Source organism: Hippocampus comes, unplaced genomic scaffold (genome assembly GCF_001891065.2).
Source record: "Hippocampus comes isolate QL1 unplaced genomic scaffold, H_comes_QL1_v1.1 scaffold214, whole genome shotgun sequence".
Lineage (NCBI taxonomy): Eukaryota > Metazoa > Chordata > Actinopteri > Syngnathiformes > Syngnathidae > Hippocampus > Hippocampus comes.
In genome coordinates this window covers 781571-801701 of record NW_017804875.1, presented here as the reverse complement: position 1 = coordinate 801701, position 20131 = coordinate 781571, and the positions used below count along the sequence as shown (strand labels likewise).

General features: G+C 43.3%; 2 protein-coding genes across 4 annotated transcripts in view; both read right to left on the bottom strand.

The window, feature by feature from the left end:
• Nucleotides 1-47: 47 nt before the first annotated feature.
• Nucleotides 48-11912, bottom strand: LOC109522312 (radixin-like). 3 transcript variants are annotated; one of them, XM_019880742.1, is made up of 14 exons: nucleotides 11572-11912; nucleotides 8563-8638; nucleotides 4601-4684; nucleotides 3813-3908; nucleotides 3592-3714; nucleotides 3200-3351; nucleotides 3040-3123; nucleotides 2727-2873; nucleotides 2077-2173; nucleotides 1838-2001; nucleotides 1131-1422; nucleotides 817-909; nucleotides 444-659; nucleotides 48-296 (listed from the first exon to the last, which is right to left on the bottom strand). In XM_019880742.1, exons 2-14 carry the CDS (start codon nucleotides 8578-8580, stop codon nucleotides 132-134), a joined length of 1731 nt encoding a protein of 576 aa, XP_019736301.1. In that variant the 5' UTR covers nucleotides 8581-8638; nucleotides 11572-11912; the 3' UTR covers nucleotides 48-131. The 3 variants fall into 3 exon arrangements, with proteins under 3 accessions (XP_019736301.1, XP_019736311.1, XP_019736321.1); XM_019880752.1 differs by lacking the exon at nucleotides 11572-11912 and adding an exon at nucleotides 11482-11506; XM_019880762.1 differs by lacking the exons at nucleotides 3200-3351; nucleotides 3592-3714; nucleotides 3813-3908; nucleotides 8563-8638; nucleotides 11572-11912.
• A 5699-nt stretch (nucleotides 11913-17611) lies between these two features.
• arhgap20 (Rho GTPase activating protein 20) overlaps nucleotides 17612-20131 on the bottom strand; it is a 22028-nt gene continuing 19508 nt past the window's right edge. Inside the window, 1 exon segment of the mRNA XM_019880618.1 lies at nucleotides 17612-20131. This exon segment is cut by the window's right edge and continues 38 nt beyond it. Within this exon segment, the coding sequence (XP_019736177.1) occupies nucleotides 19034-20131 (1098 nt within the window). The 3' untranslated portion in view covers nucleotides 17612-19033.

Below are 20131 nucleotides of genomic sequence, written 5' to 3'. Positions count from 1 at the left end.
CTTTAGAGTCATCCGCGTGAGTCGTCCGGTAAAAAGATGCTTTTTTGGGGGGGGAGGGTTGGCGGATCTTTGGCGAGGCGCAAGCGAAAGTCTCTGCTGAGGTTTTTAATTTTTTTTTTTGTGTGCCTCTCTCACATGGACTCAAACTCGTCGACGCGCTGCTTGGTGTTGCCCTGCCGGATTTGCCGCAGCGTCTTGTACTTGTCACGGCCGGCTCGCACGTTCTCGGCGTGAAGGACATCGTTGGCTGTGTTCTTGCTGTCGTCGCGAGCCTCTGCCAGCTCGGAGCTCAGAGCCTGACAAAAATAAATAAAGGAGGGAGGAAAATTAAAAAAACGCAACGACTTTTTTTTTTTTTTTTTGCAAATCTGTAAAACTTTTCAGGAATATACAAACACACATGTTTTTCCTCCCTATCCAACATTTTTTTTTTTTCCCCTGACCTGGAGCTGCTCCTTGACGCGCTGGTTCTTGTGTGCCTCTGTGACTCTTTCCTCTTCGCTACGCTGGCTGCTGATTCCGTCGCTGAAGAGCTCGGCACTGGCCTCTCCGTTGCTCTCGTCATGCTCGTCCTGCTCGTGTGGCGCCATAGTGGGTGAAGTCATGGCCACCCGCAGCTCCTCCCGCGTCTTTTCTAAATCTTCCTGCGCCGCCATGGCCTGTGTGGGATGAAAAAAGGATGTCATTAGGATTTTTTTTTTTTTTTAGATAAACGGACATCCTATTCATTTGCAGCTCATATTAGCTTGAAAACCACATAAAACGACATCTTATTTTTTTTATTTCAGTTATCACTTTCGTGTTGTGAAGTTTTACTTTGTGCTGCCATTCGGTGGCGTCTTCCTCCTTTTTCCTCTTGGCTTCTTCCAGCAGAGAAATTTTGGCGGTGAACTCGGCTAATTCAGCAGCCTGTCAATCACATCACATTTTTCAGCCACACTAAAATCAATTAGGAGTAGGACGGAAAATTGATGGTACAGGTTAAATCAGAGACCAACTGATTAATTAGCCAGTCGGTAGGGCCCTCGTTTAGATTAACAGAAAATCTCACTGTTGCAATGGATCGTAGCTTTACCCCCTCACTATGCTGAACCAATTATAGATGGGACAAAACATTGAAACGGGCGTACCAGCTGTTCCTGGTTCTTCATCTGGTCGGCGGCCTGCTGAGCGAGGGCAGCCTTGGCCTCCTCGGCGGCCCTCCGCTCCTTGTCCAAACGCTGGGCTTCCTCCTTGGCCCGCTTCCTCTCCTGTTCCAGCTCCAGAGCCTTGCGGGTCTGCTCCTCCAGCTCTTTCTGCGCTCGCTGCGTCTGCTCCTCGATGTTACGCAGGCGCTCCATCAGCTCGTCCTTCTCGCGCTCCATGCGCTGCTTCTCCTTCTCGGCTTGCTCGCGCTTCTTCTTCTCGTTCTCCAGCTGTGCTCTGGACCAGGGCGATGGGAGGACATGACATGGGACATGACATTTAGGAAGTGACCACGCAGACTCGTTCTCCAGCTGTGCTCTGGACCAGGGCGATGGAGGACATGACATGGGACATGACATTTAAGAAGCGACCACGCAGGGAGGTTGAAGCAACACTGCCCCCTATTGCTCACACTGCCTCATTGATAATGCCTGAGACCAAGGTCCTTTGTTTTTTTCAAATTGTATCAATAAATAATGTGTAGTTTCATCATCACAATGATCATTAAAATGAGAATTAATTGATCAAGTTCTCCATTAAGGAATGCAAATTTTAACATGTATTATCTTTATCAAGTTAATATAAATTATAAATGTTGAAATAGTGTGCTGTCCTCCTCCTCCTCCTCCTCTTGTAATAAGCGTTGTTGTACCTCTCCATCTGCTTGTGATGTTTTTCCTCCCGGGCCTGAGCTTTCATCTGCTGCACTTCGATGGTGTCGGGCTTTCTGCGCCGCATGTACAGCTCGTGGTTGCCCATGCACAGCGCCAGGATGCGCTTGTTGATGCGCAAACGCGGCGCATAAAACACAAAGTCCTGCAGCACAGATAATTGGAGGTTTCCCCATATATCATCATCAATCATCGGAAATGTATTCAGAAGACTACTTACGGGCGCTTTCTTGTCGATGGGCTTGATGACAAACTTCTTGTCGTTGAAGGAGATGTTTCGGATCTCGCTCCAGGGGAAGCCTATCTTGGGCGACAACCTGAGGAAAATATTGTCATTATGTACATCAGGGGTGATGTTTTGAAAAGATTGTTGATGGGCTGCATAAAAGGAAATGAAATATCACTGCTGACAATTATTAAGGCCGTCAATTGAACAGTTTTTGGTTATTACACCAAAACTTTCACATTATAATTTGACCCACTGAATGGTGAACCATCAAAATAAATGAATACATAAAATTATTTAATTATTTAAAAGTATTTAAAATAGTGATTATAAAGTGTTAAATAGACATTTCTTCTTTATCAATGCCACTAATACATTTGTACCAGGCACAAAAAAAGTTTTTTTTGAATACTGTATTAGAAGGGACTTCTGCCATCAGCTTCCAACTAATACAGTTGCTCGCCACAGGGGGGCAGTATACCCAAATAAATGCCATACTCGTGATAAAGCAGGAAAAGGCACCAGTTCGGGTCAAAATGACCCACAATATGCATTTTCAAAAATCAAAACAGACGGCCTTATCTTCCTTAAGTACTAAATCAATGATTCTCAAAGGGTTTTTTTTCATGGTCTGTTGGCGTTACTTGTCTTCGTGCTCGTAGATGTTGAGCCCGAGAGCGTCGACGCCCAGCCACAGTTCGGTGCCCTTCTTGTTCTTGATCTCAAAGTAGTTGACGCCGTACATCTCCAGGTCCTGAGCGATCTTCAGGTACTCCATCATGGCATCCTCCCTGCGCCCACATTTTAAATTGGAATGGTCTATACATATGTAATCTATCACGTTTACATATACTAATGTACCAACTTTAGAGTGTACCATATAATCCATCATATGTCTCGTTTATACCACTAATGTATCATACGGTGATCATCTTGAATATTGTACATAGCAGCCACCTGAGCATGCTCCGGTGTTCCTCGTGCCAGGTCTGTATTCTGTCCTCCCACTGTTCCTTTGTCAGCTTGTGTTGCTCCAGAACTCTGCCACCCAGACGGACAAGACGTCACCATGACAACAAAAGGGCCTCATCATCAAAGTCAATTGCTCGTTTTGTACCTTTGTGGCAGCAGGCGGTCGGCCGCCAGGTAGCCAGACTTGTGCACGTCCTTATTGTGGTCGGCAAACTTGGCCTGGACGGCGTAGGAGGCCAAGAGCACGGCAGTCTCGGGGGGGCAGTAGTTCTCGTCATTTAAGATGGCTTCCTTCACCTGCGTGGTTCAAAATGGAACATTAAAAGAACATTTTGCGGCCAAGTTTGGTCCAAGTGATTTTACTGCATATAAAATCTCCCCTCCATCACAGGTTTGTGGACCCGCTTTTTTGCAGAATTTTTGTGCAGTTTAAAACAAATTTTCTTCTGCCTCCATGTTGGGAGTAATTCCACTGTTGACCACTAGATGACTGCACATTTTTGTTTGACGTGTGCATTTGAAAAGAACCTCGAGTACCTGAAGGAAGAAGAGCCTCTGCGTGATCTCCTGGATGAGCTCCTCTGAGACGTCCTCTGGAAAAAACTTGGCCCTGAACTTGAATTGCAGAGGGTTCTCCTTTTTCACATCCTGTTGCGTCACCTGGGTGGAAAACAAAACAAAACAATAAACACCGTATCCTCTTGAGGAAACAATAACAGTGGTGCATTTAGGGTGGCGTTGCCTTCGGTGTCACTCGCCTTCTTGTTGAGCTTTAGCCACGTGACGTAGCCTTTGCTGTCGATGTACTGGAGGCCGAAGAACCAAACCTCCCTCAGACCAACTGTCTTCACCACCTGCAGAACAAGTAGGTGATTTTTTTTTTTTTTTAGTTTGTGTAGTGAATTAAGTTCCCTCAATCTTGCATTTAGCTTGGAAGTTGAGAATCTGTTGGCCTGGTGAAGTTAGCCTGACTTTGACTTCACCACCTTGACATACAGATTTTCATTGATGTCTTGATTTTGTTACTCGACTTCTGGATTTGAACGTGAAGAGAATCAGCTCGAAGCCTCTGAAGAAGCAGGTTGTGAAAGCAGAATTAAATACCAAAAAGCAGACACGATGACGTCTGCCCAATGTCAGAGGTCTCACAAGGACCAGGAATGGTTGATGACTGATTTAAGATGACAAGTATTGTCGCAGACATTTGCGCCAATCGGCTGTGTGACCTCCTTAGAACAAGCAGAACCCATAAAAGAAGCCCAAGCCTTCCCTTTCATTTGTTTTCCTCCCTCTACATCACTGAAACCTTTCAGGGCCGAAACAATGCTGAAAGCCGCCCTTTAACAGGCACACACATACGTATAGGCACAAAGAGATCTTTGTCAGGCTCGTATGAGACAGAACCAGAAGCGACCCGAGCACCTACTGGCACACATTGCCAGCGCCGCCTGTGCTTTGATGGAGCAACAAAAGATGACTCGGAAGGATTCTTTATTAAAAAAAAAAAAAAAAAAACAACAACACACCCCATTATGCGCATGCTCACCTGGTCAAAGAGCTGCTTGCCTGTTGTGTTGGGCTGGATGGCAAACTCCAGCTCAGCATCCATGGTGGTAACACGGACGTTCGTCTGCATGACAAATTAAAAAGTCATCATACAAATGCAGGTTTGGGATGAACACACACACACGCGCACACACACAACCCCCCACGCCCACACACACACACAAAAGGCCAAAATTTTGTAATTGATGTCAATAAAGTGAAATGCTGCGTGCATGTGTGCAAGGATGAGGTGAAGAAGTTCATCGCCGCTGCCCTTCCAAGCCTGCTAACCAGCTTAGCGGCAAAGAGCTTTTAATTATGGCTGTCTGAGTCTGGACACGGACACACACAAACAGTGTCGCTAGGCGGTCCCGCTACACACCAACACAAAGCACCCGCCGACCCGACGTGTTGGCCTACATTGTTACGAGACAGGAAGGCTCTCGAGAAAGCCACCGCCACAAAATGGAGCCTCGTTTCGTCTCCGCGTCAATATTCTTCAGCGGCCCTGCGCCTGCCCTCATTGTGCTCCTCGCAATCTGGAAGCGGTCAACCCCGTAAAACAATCTGGATAATCCGGCCTGACCGCCTGGCAGCGTCTGTCCGGTGACATCTTGCACTGTGCTCCAGATTAGCGACGATGGGGCATTCGAAGAAGTGATGTACTCGCGCGGGACTGGTTTTGAGCTTCGCTTGCCGCCCATGTGAGCGCCACCCGTTTAGGCAGCAGAGTGGTCGGGCCTGGATTCATGCCGCGCTCTGGTGACTGATGCCGCCATATGACAAGAATAAAGTGATTGCGTTCGAATGCACTTGTAGGCTAAATGCTAAAAACGTCGGTATTATCTTTTTTATTCTCCACATAACGGGATATTAACTCGTGTATCTGCATACATACCCCGTAGCTTTATGGGAAGAAATGACAAACGGAAATCAGGCACTACTGACATCATTATAAATTATTAAAATTATGAATGAACGATGTTTAATGGTACAATCCTAAGAGGATAAAAGCAGAATAGCTGTCACGTTCCGAGGAGATCTGAATAAAGTCCTACTGTTTATGAAAATAATTGTAACTGTATATGAGGAAAATAATATTGTAATGCTACCACAATCAGTTGTAACGGTGCAAGAGAAAATGTTATTTTGTTCCGACACTAAAATGGTCCTGTTGTTAAGAGTCATTTGTTTTTGTGGGCAGCAAGCCTAGTCGGGCCTGAATGAATTCTTCCCCGAGTAGCGCCATCCATGAAGCCATCAATGCTTGACATGTGTTTTGTTTGCATAGCGGCGAAACCTTATCGACAAGCTGCAGCCTTGCATGCACACAAGGTGACCACAAAGGCAACATATGGCCCCGTTCTCAACTCTCTCACACACACGTGCATACACACGCATGCATGTCTGTGTGTGTTTGTATAAACACCCTTTCTCCCAGATTATTTGTGTGTGAATTTGAACCTTCTCTTTTTTTGTGCATAAAATTACTACTTTTGACATTTTTTTCCCCCTCATAAGATTTTTGTTCTTTATAATATCAAATACAATTTTGTCACAATATTTTGATGTGTTTATGTAAATTTATATAAAATTCTTGCTAATTACAGCTACTCGTAATAGATTTTTTTCGCATATAAATTGTAGCATTTCTTTTTTTAATTATGCATGTAAAATTGAGGGTTTTTTCATGTTTCAATTTTTATCGTTCAATTTTTTTTTCATCATATTTTCATGTTTTCAATGTAAATTTATTCCTGTTAATGGTTACAAAAAGAAGTAAGTGAAATTACAACTTCTTTGTTGTATTTTGAATTTTTCACGTACAATTTAAATTTTCTCACAGAATTGTATTTAGCGATTCATTTTTATTTAAAATGACAAGCTTTTTGCTGTTTTATAAAAATGAGTATTCTCCCACAATCACAATTTTTTCTCGTACCCTTTTTTCCCCCATCTTAATTGGCAAATTTAACACTATTCTTCCACCATTACGACTTTTTTCTCCTTACAAACTTTTTCACGCAATACTTGAACTTTGTTCTCATTTCAGTAAGAGAGTGATGGAACGTACGGCCACATATTAAAAAATATACGTCTTTTAGATTCTCCTGCAGTACTGGACCTCCCTCAGGGTGTTGTTGTTTTTTTTTTTTGGGGGGGGGGGCTGTATTGTTTCCCTTTGTAGTTCTTAAAAATGTTTCACATACAGTACAAAAAGCTTTTCTATGGCATGCGGCGGCAAGACACCTTGCAAGCAAACGCCTCCGCGTTACATCAGCTCTGTTTGTCGGCCGCATCACGTAAGCATGAGGAAATGATCAAGTTGCTCTTGTTGTGTGTGTGTGTGTGTGTGAGGTGTGTTTGAAGTGTAGCATTGTAGGACGCTCATAGGCTTTATAATAAATGAAACATGAGCTTAAGATAAGAGGGGATGAGGCACGGTCATCAAATTCGGGTATGTGAGTGCACACATTACACTGCAAAAACAAGATGGAAAAAGGAACATATGACTAAATTCAAGCAAAGTGATCTAACAATAGAACAGGAAAATTTGACTTCGTAAAAAAATAAAAAATAAAAACAACCCCCCCCAACTAAACAAAGGTAGAAGACTTTGAAAGCCTGAATATTGTTTTTTTAAACACATGAAAGTAGTTCTGTTAAATACATGTGAGTAAGCCTGTTTTAAAACGGCGCCGCTTTAATGCTCTGGTGCGGAAGGAGCGGGTGAGCCACGATGGTAAATGTGCGTGCGGATTAATTTCTGCCTTTTAAAATGCTTCTTCAGCACATGGTTTTATGAATTGCATCACTCAGGGCTCAAAGACCTTTGGGAAAGCGTCGGAAGGAAAAGATTATGGAACCACAGTCATTTTCTTTTGTGATGTATTAAAGGCTTTTCTGTAAGGTCGGGGGGGGTGGGGGTACACACTATGATGTGGATGACAGCATCGTTTGCCTTGAGGTGAGATATTTTGGTTTTCGTCGGACAGTGGGCGCCTTTGAGCTTATCAATACACAAAATACACAAAACGGCATTAAAAGACAACCTTAGGGGGCGCCGCAGTGAATTGGCACTGTTTTAATGTCCTGATACGCAGCTAACAAAGCTAAGCTAGCTGAGGTGTTTTTAACAAGCGTGGCGGCAGGGCGCCACAAGGCACAGAGCAGGCAGTGAAAGGGCCTCGTGTGTTTGCGTCCGGGTCACGGGGGATAATGTAACCAGACTGGGAGTTTCCCCTCAAGGCGGCATTGGATATGGCAGGTGGACTTCAACAAAGTCTCCCTCTCTCGTTCTCTCTGTCTTCCTCTCTCTCACACACTCACTTGCCTCCACCCGCCCCAGTTCTGACAACTGCCTTTCTTTCTCTATCACACTCCTGTGAATAATAAAAGAAATGAATAAATGAGTAAATGACTAAATGAGTCAAATGGGAACAAGTTCTAAATTCTAAGATTCTTTCTGTAAAAGGATCACCACATTGTTGTAATTTGATGAATACGTTGCATGTCCACTTTAAGACAATTTTTACATTGATACCCACGTTGTGCTATTCGATGAAATTTTTCAGTGTCCAATTTAAGGCTATTTGGACTTTGTACGTGTACATTGTTGCCATCCAAATAAAGCTACGTCCACTTTCTGACCAGTCCTACGATGTCCACATTGTTGCTATTGAGCGAAAAACCTTCCAAGTCCACATTAAGGCAATTTTAACATCCATGTTGTCGCTATTCGTCGGCCATCTCAGTCAGCGTTACTGTTTACTTTTTTTTTTTTAGCTTATGTGAATGCCCAGTTTTTTGCTTGTATGTCCATTTTATTTGTGTTTTGACTTATTACCTGATGCAAACTTCCACATTGTCGTGATTTAGTGGAAAACCTTCTATGTCCGGCTTCACAGTGTTTTGTAAATTTTGGGGGCTTTTGCACTTTGTAAAATTAAAGGAACAACTCACCGGCTTGGGCATCTTCATCCTCTCTCTGCCCGTCCTCTGCTGCTGAGAAAAGAGAGAGAAGTTGTCTTGCGTCTTCCTGCCGACGACAAAACACACAAAGAGCCTTAACAGTGAACAAAAAGATGTTACGTTTCGAACGTTACCAAAGAATCGTGACCTACAGCTAATTTAGGTCACGCTTTCTTCTTTAACTTTCCTACATTTTCATTGCAAGAGGATTTACATATTAAAATGGATCTTTCATTTCTATAATCCCAACCAGGCTTTCGGAATTAAGGACACTGACTTCAGTTTGACACCTTGGAATTATTACGTTGCTTTGAGGACAAGTCCTGAAGGTAAATGTGGCCTAGAACAGGAGACCATGTCGCCTTCTTTGTATGCTGCAGATGTCAGTGGTATTCTGTTGACATTTTTTTTTTTAGCTCAAATATAAACTAGGTTAGCATTTTCTTGTACATTGGTTTGTGAAAACATTCGGACTTTTTTGGCTTTGTAGCTCATTTCCTCATTTTGGGGAATTTAACAAAACTTGTATGTTACGACAAAAACTTTATGGTACCATTGTGAATTTTACTCATGCAGCTATGCATTTTACTCATACTTATTGTGACTCCTGATCCATATCATTCCGGCTTTAGTCTAATAATCATTACAACTTTTCTCGTACCATTCCAAGTTTTTGCTGGTACCAAAGCAATATTTTAGCCAAATCGTTGCAACTTTTCCCTACTACAATACAATTTTCCTTGTACCATTTTCCTCAAGTTTCTGTCACCTCATATTAGAACTTTTTAAGTTTTAATTTTCTCATGAAATAACTTAAAATCTCCCTCGCGCCTTGGTCTAGTAAACAGACTAGATTTAGCCCCATATAATTTTATCGCACTCACTCGCTTTGTTTGTTATCACTTTTGGCTGGAATCACGTCGTCAATCAGCTTTGTTCCGCATCCAGCACAGTGAATGTGATTGCACACAGTGTATTTTAATCAGTTTAATGGTCCAGGCTTGATGGCAACGCACACCGACACTGACCACAGTGGGTCACAGAGTGTGTGTTTGTAGAAACAGAGTGTCGGGGTGCGTACGCATGCTATCTCATATATGGGATGACGTTATGTTACATATAATGAGACAAGGAGAATTAAGAGTTGTATGATTTAGAAAACATTGTCAATTTTTTTGGTCATTTAACAGGAAAAAAAGTACAAATATGAGGGGGAAAAAAAGTTGCAATTTCACATTAAAAAATCATAACAAAAGCTGTATTTTATGAGGATAAATTTGAAAATGATCATAAAAAAATCATATCCGTAGGAAAAAGTTTTTTATGTCAGTTTATTGTAATTTGATATAATATTCCAAGCATTGGTTCTTTGATCAGCTGTCACATATACTTGCAAAAGTTACAAGGCACCTCAACAGTTTAGATAAGTCCTGACACGAAGCATTTTCATTTCCGTTGACACTTCCTGCTTCAACTTTGGCCTACTGTTCTCGTGCTTTTTTATACATATACATCAATAGATATACAAAACAAAATCTTACAGTGACAACTGGTGTGTGACTTAATTGGATTATGAATATATTTCTCAAGCAAAGCATTTTTCTTGTAGTGGTGATAAGCATGTATCCTTTGATAGTGGAAGGGAGAGTGTGACTTTCTAGCTAAGGTTAAAAAGAACAAATGCAATCTGGTTTTCTCTTAAGTCAACATGTTACAATAAATACTAAGAGCAAAAGGAATATCGAAGTAAAGATGGTATTTCCGTCCCTCCCATCGAGTGCCAAATAACTGGTGCAAGGAGCGTGAACGACAAACGAAGCAGCCAATCAGAGTACTCTCCCGTTCCCTGTTGTCCAATCAGCGGGGCTTTAAAACTCACTCCTTCGGTTTGACACTGGAGTGGGACGTAAGCGACAAGCGACGTAACCAATCACAACTCCCACGCGCTGTCAATTGCCCAATCAGCGTGATTTCAAACTCACCGCTTCGATTTGAGGCTACAGAAGGCTGGGTTGGCTAACGGCGGTGCCGCCTAGTTAACTGCCGCGTTTAAATGACAGCTAGTGACGTGCTAAACAGGCTAAAATAGCGGATGATGCGACTGATTCAGAGCGGCTTTAAAAGGGAAGTGGGGATGACTCACTGGAACAAATGAACTCGGGCTACCTTAATGTGCCTCAACATGTCCAAAAGCCAGTTGTATTCACATAAATCGATGTAGCCGCCGGTTAATCGAGTAGGGAGCCAGGTAGGTCCCCTAACCCAAAAGCTGCTTATATCACTCTTGTGACGATCACAAAGGAATATAAAAAGAGCCACACGTCATGTCTCAACGAGACACGACCCAGCTCCTGAATACGGCTACAAGTCATGAAACGTGCCCCGGATGTGTCCCCTGGGTGTGGGGGGTAATTAATTAGCCTGCCCGCTAACGACAGACCTCGTCGCGGCAACAAAAGTGACACCTCGGGTAGTATGCGCTATTCACCACAATGACTGCAAAGTTGTAACTGGAAAACGCCCAAGAAGCGATACATGTTCCAAGTTGACAAGGTGATAAACGCCCGGCTCGACCGCTCTCTGTTGAGATAAAGGATGCCTCCAAGGGATAGTGGTGTTACCCCGCTACCCACACCGTACAAGGACTCTAGCTGTCAGTGGGCAGTCAGGTATGTCTCGAGACTAAAAAGTTGCTCCAAATACGCTTCCAATCATCAGGGTGAATATTATACGAGCCCCACGTTAAAATGTTGTCTCAACGAGGCATGAACCAGCGCTTCAATGCGGCTACTGATCATCCAAGGTTCCCCGGAGATGCCCCTGTGTACATGGGGGGCACTAATTAGCCTGTCCGCTAATGACGCACCTCACCTCAGCGGCAAATGTGACACATATTCGCTTTCTACTCACAAGATGGCTTCCACGTAGGCGCCGGAATACGCCGAAGAGTCAACAAATATTCAAAGTTGACAAAAACAACCAACCCCTGGCGGTACTCACCAGCACGGCCGAGCTGCGTCAAGATAAAAGGATGCCTGCGATGGAGTGTTGTCACCCCGCCACCAGTGGACCGCTCTGTGCCTCCTCCTCCTCTTGAGCCGGGTGCCGTCGCTTTATATATCCACACAGCAGGTAAAAATAGCCCGCTGCTTCGACGGCGCTGACCGGACACGGAGCTCACTGACACGGGTAAGACTCGTCACAAAGTCACACACGTACGTGCGTCGTCAATATGGCAGACCAAGTTGGTAGTCAGGCGTGACAGTGGTGAGCACTGAGCGGCTCCCCCACAGCCTCACACTCCTCTCGCTCGTCTCTGCTCGCCAAGTCGCCCTTCACTCGCCCCTCCCTTCTGCAACAAGCTCAAGTTTGTTTTCCTTGTACTACAGAAAAAAACAATTTACACCGAGCAGGAAAACGTTGTCGGTTCAAATATTAGAGAGAAAGTGGTGCCTTCAAATACGAGTTTAATTCGTGCCATAACGTCAAAATACTTTCATCTCTTTAACCCATTGACATTAAGGGGAGTGATATTAATCCCCTCCGGCCTGACCCCCCCCCCCAAAAAAAAAAAATCAACCTAAAAAAAACTTCCTCTCAACTGAAAATGACATCACAGTTGCTCAGGGGCAGGCTCGGTAATGACCAATCATGGCATCACAACTGGGCAATTGGGATGTCATTTTCAGTCGACAAAATGTGGCAAAATGGCCAGCTCCTAAGATCTATACAAACCTGTGCATTTTGCTGCTTAACTCATAGTCCACAAACGCAATATGAGATATGAGATATGCTGTGTTTAGACTAGTGGAGGCACAAAGAACATATTATTGTCAGGAAATTTTTGAGGTGCACTCCCCCTTAAAAACAAGATTGTGTTGATTTTATTTATGAAATTTGTACTGGCCCAGTATGTAACGTCTTGGTGGTCCAACAGAGCGCCATCCTGACCAATTGCTTCCACGTCCTACTTCCCACATGTAGGTTACATAAGGATGTTGCGTGACTCTAACGTGCACCTGCACCCCAGTGAAGCTTTTTGAGACCGTTTCCATAATAGGAAAATCGTAAAAATCTATAATTCTGTGTTTTGCTCTTCAATGTGTGTTAATGACGTGCAATATTTGGACACACAAACTGCGACGTGAAACTGCTTATTTTGGGCCTTGATATGAATTCTCATATTGTCTGTCGACATGTGTTGCGCCTTCATTTGTTACAGCTTCTTGTTGCTTTCAAGCTTAGCTTATAGCAGACGTGTGCACATTGCACCATGACGCCTTTGATCCATTAGTGAAAAGGACACTTTGATTCGCTCCTTTTTCATCTATAACTGCTTCAGACAACAAAGTGTATGCAGGAAAGTGGTTAAGATTGCACGATTGTTGTCTTGAGAGGGAAGAAATTTCATCTGTGCTGTATGTGCAACACATTTGACAATAAAGCTGTACATGACTTGACTTGATTTGCGGTCAAATATCAGTTTCTTAAAATGTTATAACTGGGGCCTGACTGATTAAAAATAGCCAGGTCATTAAAAATGTTTAATGCATGACCTCATAAAGTAGGTCATAAGCGCATAACATTATGAGGATCAATCGTATTAAAAAAGTGAAAAATACATTGCATGACACGCATGCGCATGAATAACAGTAACAATAATCATCTCACATGCTCTTGACTCAACATCTTCCTGTCTGAGTCTATTCATTCGTATCTTCCATAGTCAAATCAAGCACACATGCAATGCAAATGACGTAAATGAATGAAGCCATGAAAGGAATCTGTCATTATGAAGAAACAAGAACAAAAAATAGTCCTCAAGTCACTGCTTGAACTTTTATACTATTTATTTTATATTGCATGTTTGGACTTGAACTTGGTTGTGAAAATAGCCTTTCAACGAAATAAATGTTGTTATCCCCTTTGTTATGAAGTATAATCTTTTAATGCATAAAACCGGCATTTCTATGTGTATCTGGCTCAATTTCAACATTTTGTGGCAAAGTATAATTTTTTTTTGCATCATTTTTGGTGCACGGGTATGACATTTACATTTTGTCAATTTGTGACATTTTTGTGGCCTATTGTTGCCTCTCTCTCAACAAATCTCACAAATGACACATTTACAATTTTTTTATGTCCTTGTTTTTGTGGCCTAATAACTTTGAGGGAACATGTTATGTAGTCGTGGCAAAACATAAGATTTTCAGAGCTGAATGAAGCATTCTGCAACTATTGGGTTTTCGTAAAAAATATAACTATTCCGTGGCAGCCTAACCTGTTAAAAGTAAAAACTATAATTTTGATAGTAAAATAGCAACTGGATATGTAAAATATAATATTTTTTTGTAATGCTTCATATTGTTTTATGGCCAAATGCTGCCTAAAAACTTTTTAAAGCAAAATACAATGCATACTTTTAGTAAGGACGCTTAACCTTATCAGGTAAAATATACCGTTTTTGTTTCCTGAAGTACCTTTTTTGTGAGCAAGAACAATGTATCATATTGCGTTCTCGTGGCATTAAAATATTCTTCTGGCTTTTGTGTACTTCAGCGTTCAGCTTCATTTTAACATTGTCAAACACTGACACCGTGTGGTCACTTTGTTTGCACGACGCGTCGTCGCCGAGGCAACCGAGACTCATCAAAAGGCATCCTTGCACGTTTCCACTTTTTCCACACAGTGTCAGTAAAGGACCACTGCGCAAATAACCTTGCGCTTCATTTGTCATCAGAACTCGGCTATGAACTTAATTTGAACGTTCACATCACACGTAATGATGTAAATGATGTAAAATAACCATCGTGACTTTTGTGTGCAGACGAGTGTATTGTTCGCATTGTCATGATTAATGACGTCACTACGCACAATCGTTTTGCTCGTTGTTTGCCTATGGAGGAGGTTTGACCTGGAAATGCGCCATGAAACGTTATTTTTTTTTTTTTTGCTTTCATATTATAATGTTTCATAAGGCGCACTTGAGCAACCTCAAAGCAAGATTAAAAGTGGGAATCAGACATCATAAGTACGTTCTGTTATCTCTCCAAAATCAAATGCTAAATGAACGTAAACTCAACTCAAAAAACAGCCTTTTTGCTTTGCTTTCTTTTTTTTTTTTTTAATTAAGAGAGCGTTATCTGATTTGAAATCCTAATTTCAAACCCTGACTCTAATACCCTAAGCAGGCATACAATCTTAATTTGAATCCCTAACTCTGCCATGACGCCCTAATTCCAAACCCTAACCCAATTTATGATCTCTAAGCTTTGTTTGAAAGTCTAAATCGGGCTCAAAACCTGAAATCTTGCTGGAAACCTTATTTCAAAAACCAAACCCTTGCTTGAAGCCCCAATTTGAAACCCTAACCTTTATTTGAAACCCGGCCAAACCACCTCTTCATCTGAAACCCTAAACTTTGCTTGAAACACTAACTTGAAACCCAAACCTTATCTTGAAACCCTTATTTGAAACCCTAACTTTAAAACTATATCTTGATGTGAAACCCCAACCATGGCTTCTTAAATACTGTACTGATGAATATAAATTATTAGACTGTAAATGTGTGACTGTTATATAAATATGTACTGCGCCTTGTGAAATGAGAACACTCAGTTATTATTTATCTTTTTTTTTTTGCCATTGTTTACCTTACTTGCCTTTAAAACGTACATTCAATACATAGCTAACGAAAGCTGAGTGTTTACCTTCGCAGAGGTCACATTCCTTCAGTGGCTGGATGACTGATAGGTGGGCGTGGCTTGGATATGGCCATTTCTGGCTGCTCTCATAACCAATGTTTTTTTTAAATTTCAAAAACAATGATATCATGTAATGTATGTGTGCACCGTACATGGTAAATGAGTGTTTTTGTTGCCAGGCAGATAGTCAAAAGTCAAGTTTGTGTGAGTCAGATTAGATGCTCTGTACTCTCCATCTTGTTACTGAAACCAAAACACATGCTTGAAACCCTAATTGAAAACTCTAAATGCTTCTTTAAAACCCCTGATTGAAACCCCAACATAGACTTGAAACCCTAATATAACACCGTAAGCTGAAACTCTTAACAGGTATTGGGCCAATGCCTATATTTTAAGGTATGCTCGAGTACTTATGGTGGCTGACGATGTCACCCACCGACACTGAAGGCAAAGTAAAATCTGACATTAAGTCCTCCTCGGCAGTAGTTGGCGCTGTACTGCGGCAGTCGGAAACATTGTCGTATCATCATCTGTGTCCGAAAGAAAGGTTTTGTTCACAAAGTTTACCTTAAAACTCTGTTTTGAAAATTGAAGTCTGGCTTGAAACCCTTATTTAAAAACCGAACCCTAATTTCAAATCTAAATCTGGCCTGAAACTGAAACTTCAGACCTGAATGTTAGCTTCTGACCCACAGCAACAAAACCGCAGACTCTCTGGCGATAACGAACAGAATTGGCAGAACAGTCGACGCAGGGCAGACAGTGCAATGTGCTTAACGACGCCTGTCAGTCAAATACAAGTAGAATTTGCCATGTGCTCCCATTTTCTCTTCGGTGTCAGAGGCCATATTTAAATCACAAATACGGGCCTGCTTCACCGTAATTAGGAGACTCTGCCGGGTCTTGTCCGCAGACATTCTTGTGGAACTTACATAACAAACCATCTGAACTACGCGCTGGAATTATGATGGACGTCAACTCCACACAAAGACCTCAGAGGCAGCATCAGAGCTGGTGAGCTGGTACAAGGCCTCTGCAAATGGCCCGATCACTTTTTAATAACATAAAAACAGATTTTCATTTGATTATGAAGTCAAGTGCAACGGATTCAAGAGTTTTGAGTTTTATGGTTAATTCATTGCGGCTCCTTCTGCTGTGCGTGACTTGGCCACAGAGGGCTTGTCGAATGCAGTCAATGGGACACAACTGAAGAGGAGTTTTAAAACAGCTCTAAGTGGCTGCACTAATGATATTCGTTCATTGCAGAGGATAAAGAATACATACCTCTCAGTAACAACTATTCGGTGTTGTTGCTGTTGTTGTTAAAACAAGGCTCATGCCATGGCAATTCCAAGACTCAGTTTTGGGTCGATCAACCTCGAACCGTCCGTAGCTGATATCGACCAAGATGCGTGTAGCTGCAGTTCCACCACCACACGCAGTACGTTGAGTAGTGGTTGCACATGCACAAAAGCAACACTGTGATGCGCATCGTCTGCACTTGTGGCTGAGAAGCTGCAGCTAGCCCGAGGCACAGTGGTTTCGCAAACTAGACAGAAGACATTTGAGCGCGGTTCAAAGGGGACGTTCAAAATAGTCAAGTCAGGAGACAAGGATGCTGTGAATCTGGCGGCAAGCGCAATTTGTTGCTGTCACGCTTCGTCCCGCCTGTTGAACCGGGTCGTTATGAATGCGCCTGAAGGCACGATGACCTCTAACATGCACTTAGGTTGCATTTTTTTGATGCGCTTTGATTTTGCCGCACTGTGTAAATGGCACAAAAACAAATTCTCTCGACAAAGAGCTCATAACCCTGACTTGAAACTCGGACTGTCGCTCTAGAATATTTTTAGAAATCATTATTCTACCCATTATTCCATCCATTTAATAACCACTAATTGTGGTTTGCTTGGTATTGCTCAGTGATAATAAGCAACTGAAGGAGAATAAAGCAAGATCGCACGTGATGAACTGATGTACTTGCCACCTACTTTGAAACTGATTCATTTCCTGGTTTGGTCATTGTTTCCAAAGTAAAATCAGATGTTTGCAAATGTCTTTTTTTTTTAAATGAGACTTCAAAGAGGAATGCAAGAACAATTACTGATGAGAGGCTGAAATCAGAGCGTTCGAACAATTTGAAGTTCAACAACGAAACCTTAACCGTGGCTTGAACCCCAAACTTGAAACTGTCACGCTGTCTTTAATGCCCATTTCCTCATTTTAAAAAATGGAGACCGCTGGAGTGGCGACATCAAAAACTCAAGCGTGTATAAATATTGCTCTTAGAATCCGAAAATAAACACGAATAGTAGAGCGACACCAAATCCAGTGGATTCTTGGAAGAGAGCATTTTTATTCAATTGCTGTACACAACAGACATAGAAATATGTAGCAAATATAGTCTCTATGGCGACAGCAGCAGCAGCACATGTACAAAAATACACTTTGATTTTATTACATAGCAAAGATCACATTTATATTCATCATATATATATTTCTGTATCATAAATAAGAATAACTTTACAATATGGGATGTTGGGGGGTAGTCATACAATTTAAAAGAAGATTTAATTCTTTATACATGATGGTACAATGGAAAATTCCTCCAGGAAGTGTTGTTTCAATGCCCGAATTAGGACATAGAAAAGAACTCACTGAGAAGCATCGGCATGAAGTTCTACTCATAAATACATACCAGCCTGCTTGATTTAATAATTCAAAAAAATAATTTTATGCTGTGACAAGACAAATCTGGGACATTTCGGAGAATTTTTTGGCAACTATATGCTCTTATTTTGTGGTATACACTTACAAATGGCACCCGAGAAGTGCGCCTCAACTCACAGGCCAAACACGTAGTCTTATCCAATGTGTTTCATGCTCTTAATTTGGCGGGATGTGAAAGCAGATGGAAGTGCATCTGGACCTGCTACCTTCTCGAGATTGCGCCTCTTTTGTCACTTTGGAGTGAATTTTTTTTCATTATTTTGAAATTTGTTAATGGGCCAATGTGCAAGTTGCCTTTCTTACGCTCTTATTTTGATGGGATGTGAATGTGAATGCTCTTAATTTTATCCGACTGCTAATGGAACCTGGGAGTTGCCTCTTTACCTGCTACCTCACACTTATGGCAGATCTTTGTCATTTTGGAATGAAACCAACTCTCATTTTGGCGGTGATCAGGAAGTGCACCCACGTAGCGCATCTGTACCTGCTGTAACTTTAGAGTAAATGTTCCAATGAATTTATTTAACGTCATCAAATTTGAAGACCAAAGAATGTGCAGGTTGCCTTGCTCATGCTCTCAATTTGGCGGGATGGGAATGTAAATGCACCCAGGAAGTAAATGCATGTCGTATCTGCTATGTTACAAAGATGGTGCCGCTTTTTGCCCCTCTAAGTGTTTTTGTCTTTTAATTCTTTTTTTTTTTTTTTTTTTTAAATAAGCCAAAGTGCAAGGCTGCCTCTCTCATGCTCTTAATTTGGCAGGATGTCAATGAAAATTATTTTGCCGGAATGCAAATAGAACCATGGAAGTGCATCTATCCCTGCTTCTTTACTCATACTTTGCCTCTTTTTGTTACTTTATTCATTTCAACAAAACCAAAACCACATCTTATTTTGCCGGTAAGCAGGAAGTGCATGTGTACCTTTTGAAAAATATAAGAAATCTCCCACCCTGGTACCGTTAGTGCCGCGTAGACAACGTGTTACTAAAAAGCAGGTAAAAAGTGGGTATGTACAAAAGTTGGTAGTTACACGTACGACTCTTCGGCGAAGAAGAGCTGGTCGAAATCGTCCAATCGCGGCTCACTGCACTGCCGACTCCGCCACTCCTTCTTGGCCTGGGCAACGGCTAGCGCCACTTCCTGGCTTCGCCGCGCGCAACCCGCCGCGTCCCCCGTGGCGGAAAAGTAGTCCTTCACGGTGCGGTCGGCAGAGGGCGACAGGGGCTCCACATCCGACACCCTCAGCCGGGGCCGGGGCCTGTCCAGGGTTGCCGTTTTGGAGGGGTGGCAGGTGGGCTCAGACCGGCGGCGGGGGAGAGTCCGGCTCTGGACGGGAGGCGTCAGAGACTGGGAGTTCTGGCGTTTTAGTATGAGAGTGGTGGCACTTTGTCCATAGAAGACGCCCATTGGGGGCTGGGCAGCGTCTGGGCCAGCGAGGGACGTGTTGTGGAGGAGCCGAAACTCTCGCACCGTCAGGGCTTTGTCCGCCCCCTTGTAGAAGGGTGACGTGTGCTGTAGTTGAAGGAGCGCCTGCTGGTAGGATGGAGGACTACTGGACCGCCGGTTGGGCGTCCCGGTTTGGGTCCCGGCAGGTGGCGGCGAGTCCTCACTTGCATGTCCGTTTTGCGGCTGCTTCAGGGACAGGCGGCGGTCCTTCTTCAGCCACATATTGGGGTGGGCGCCGTGGCCGGGCCGGGGATCCTTCTGTGGCGGGGAGCAGCGTGGGGACCGGAGGGGGGCGTCCCCTGTCGGGACGGCGCCGTAATCGGTAGAGTACTGCGAGAAAGCGGAATCTAAGGAGCTGAGCGAGGAACCAGTTGGGGATGTGGCTGGCGAGGAGAGGCTGGAGCAGCTGGCGTCTAGACGCAGCGGAGGCGGGGGCGCGTGCTTGCTCTTCCGCCGCCCACCATTCTGGTCCCGCTCCGAGTTCAGGTGGAGCCCGTTCAGCTCCTTCTCCAGGAACTCATCCTCTTCTTCCTCGCCCTCCATGGCGGCATCATAGCTGGCCTTGCGCAGCGGGAGGCGTCCCCCGGCGAGTGCGGCCAAGGCGGGCTCCGAACTCCGCCTCAGCCTCCGGCCGGCGCCCTGCAAGGATGCGCCGTTGGTGTGGCGGGCGCGGGGTTG

Excerpts from the sequence above, each read along its gene's own strand:
- LOC109522312 (XM_019880742.1), bottom strand. Across the intron at positions 2,174-2,726 it reads ATCTACGAGCACGAAGACAA|GTTGTCGCCCAAGATAGGCT; the intron begins GTAACGCCAACA and ends TATTTTCCTCAG. Across the intron at positions 660-816 it reads CCACCGAATGGCAGCACAAA|GCCATGGCGGCGCAGGAAGA; the intron begins GTAAAACTTCAC and ends CATCCCACACAG.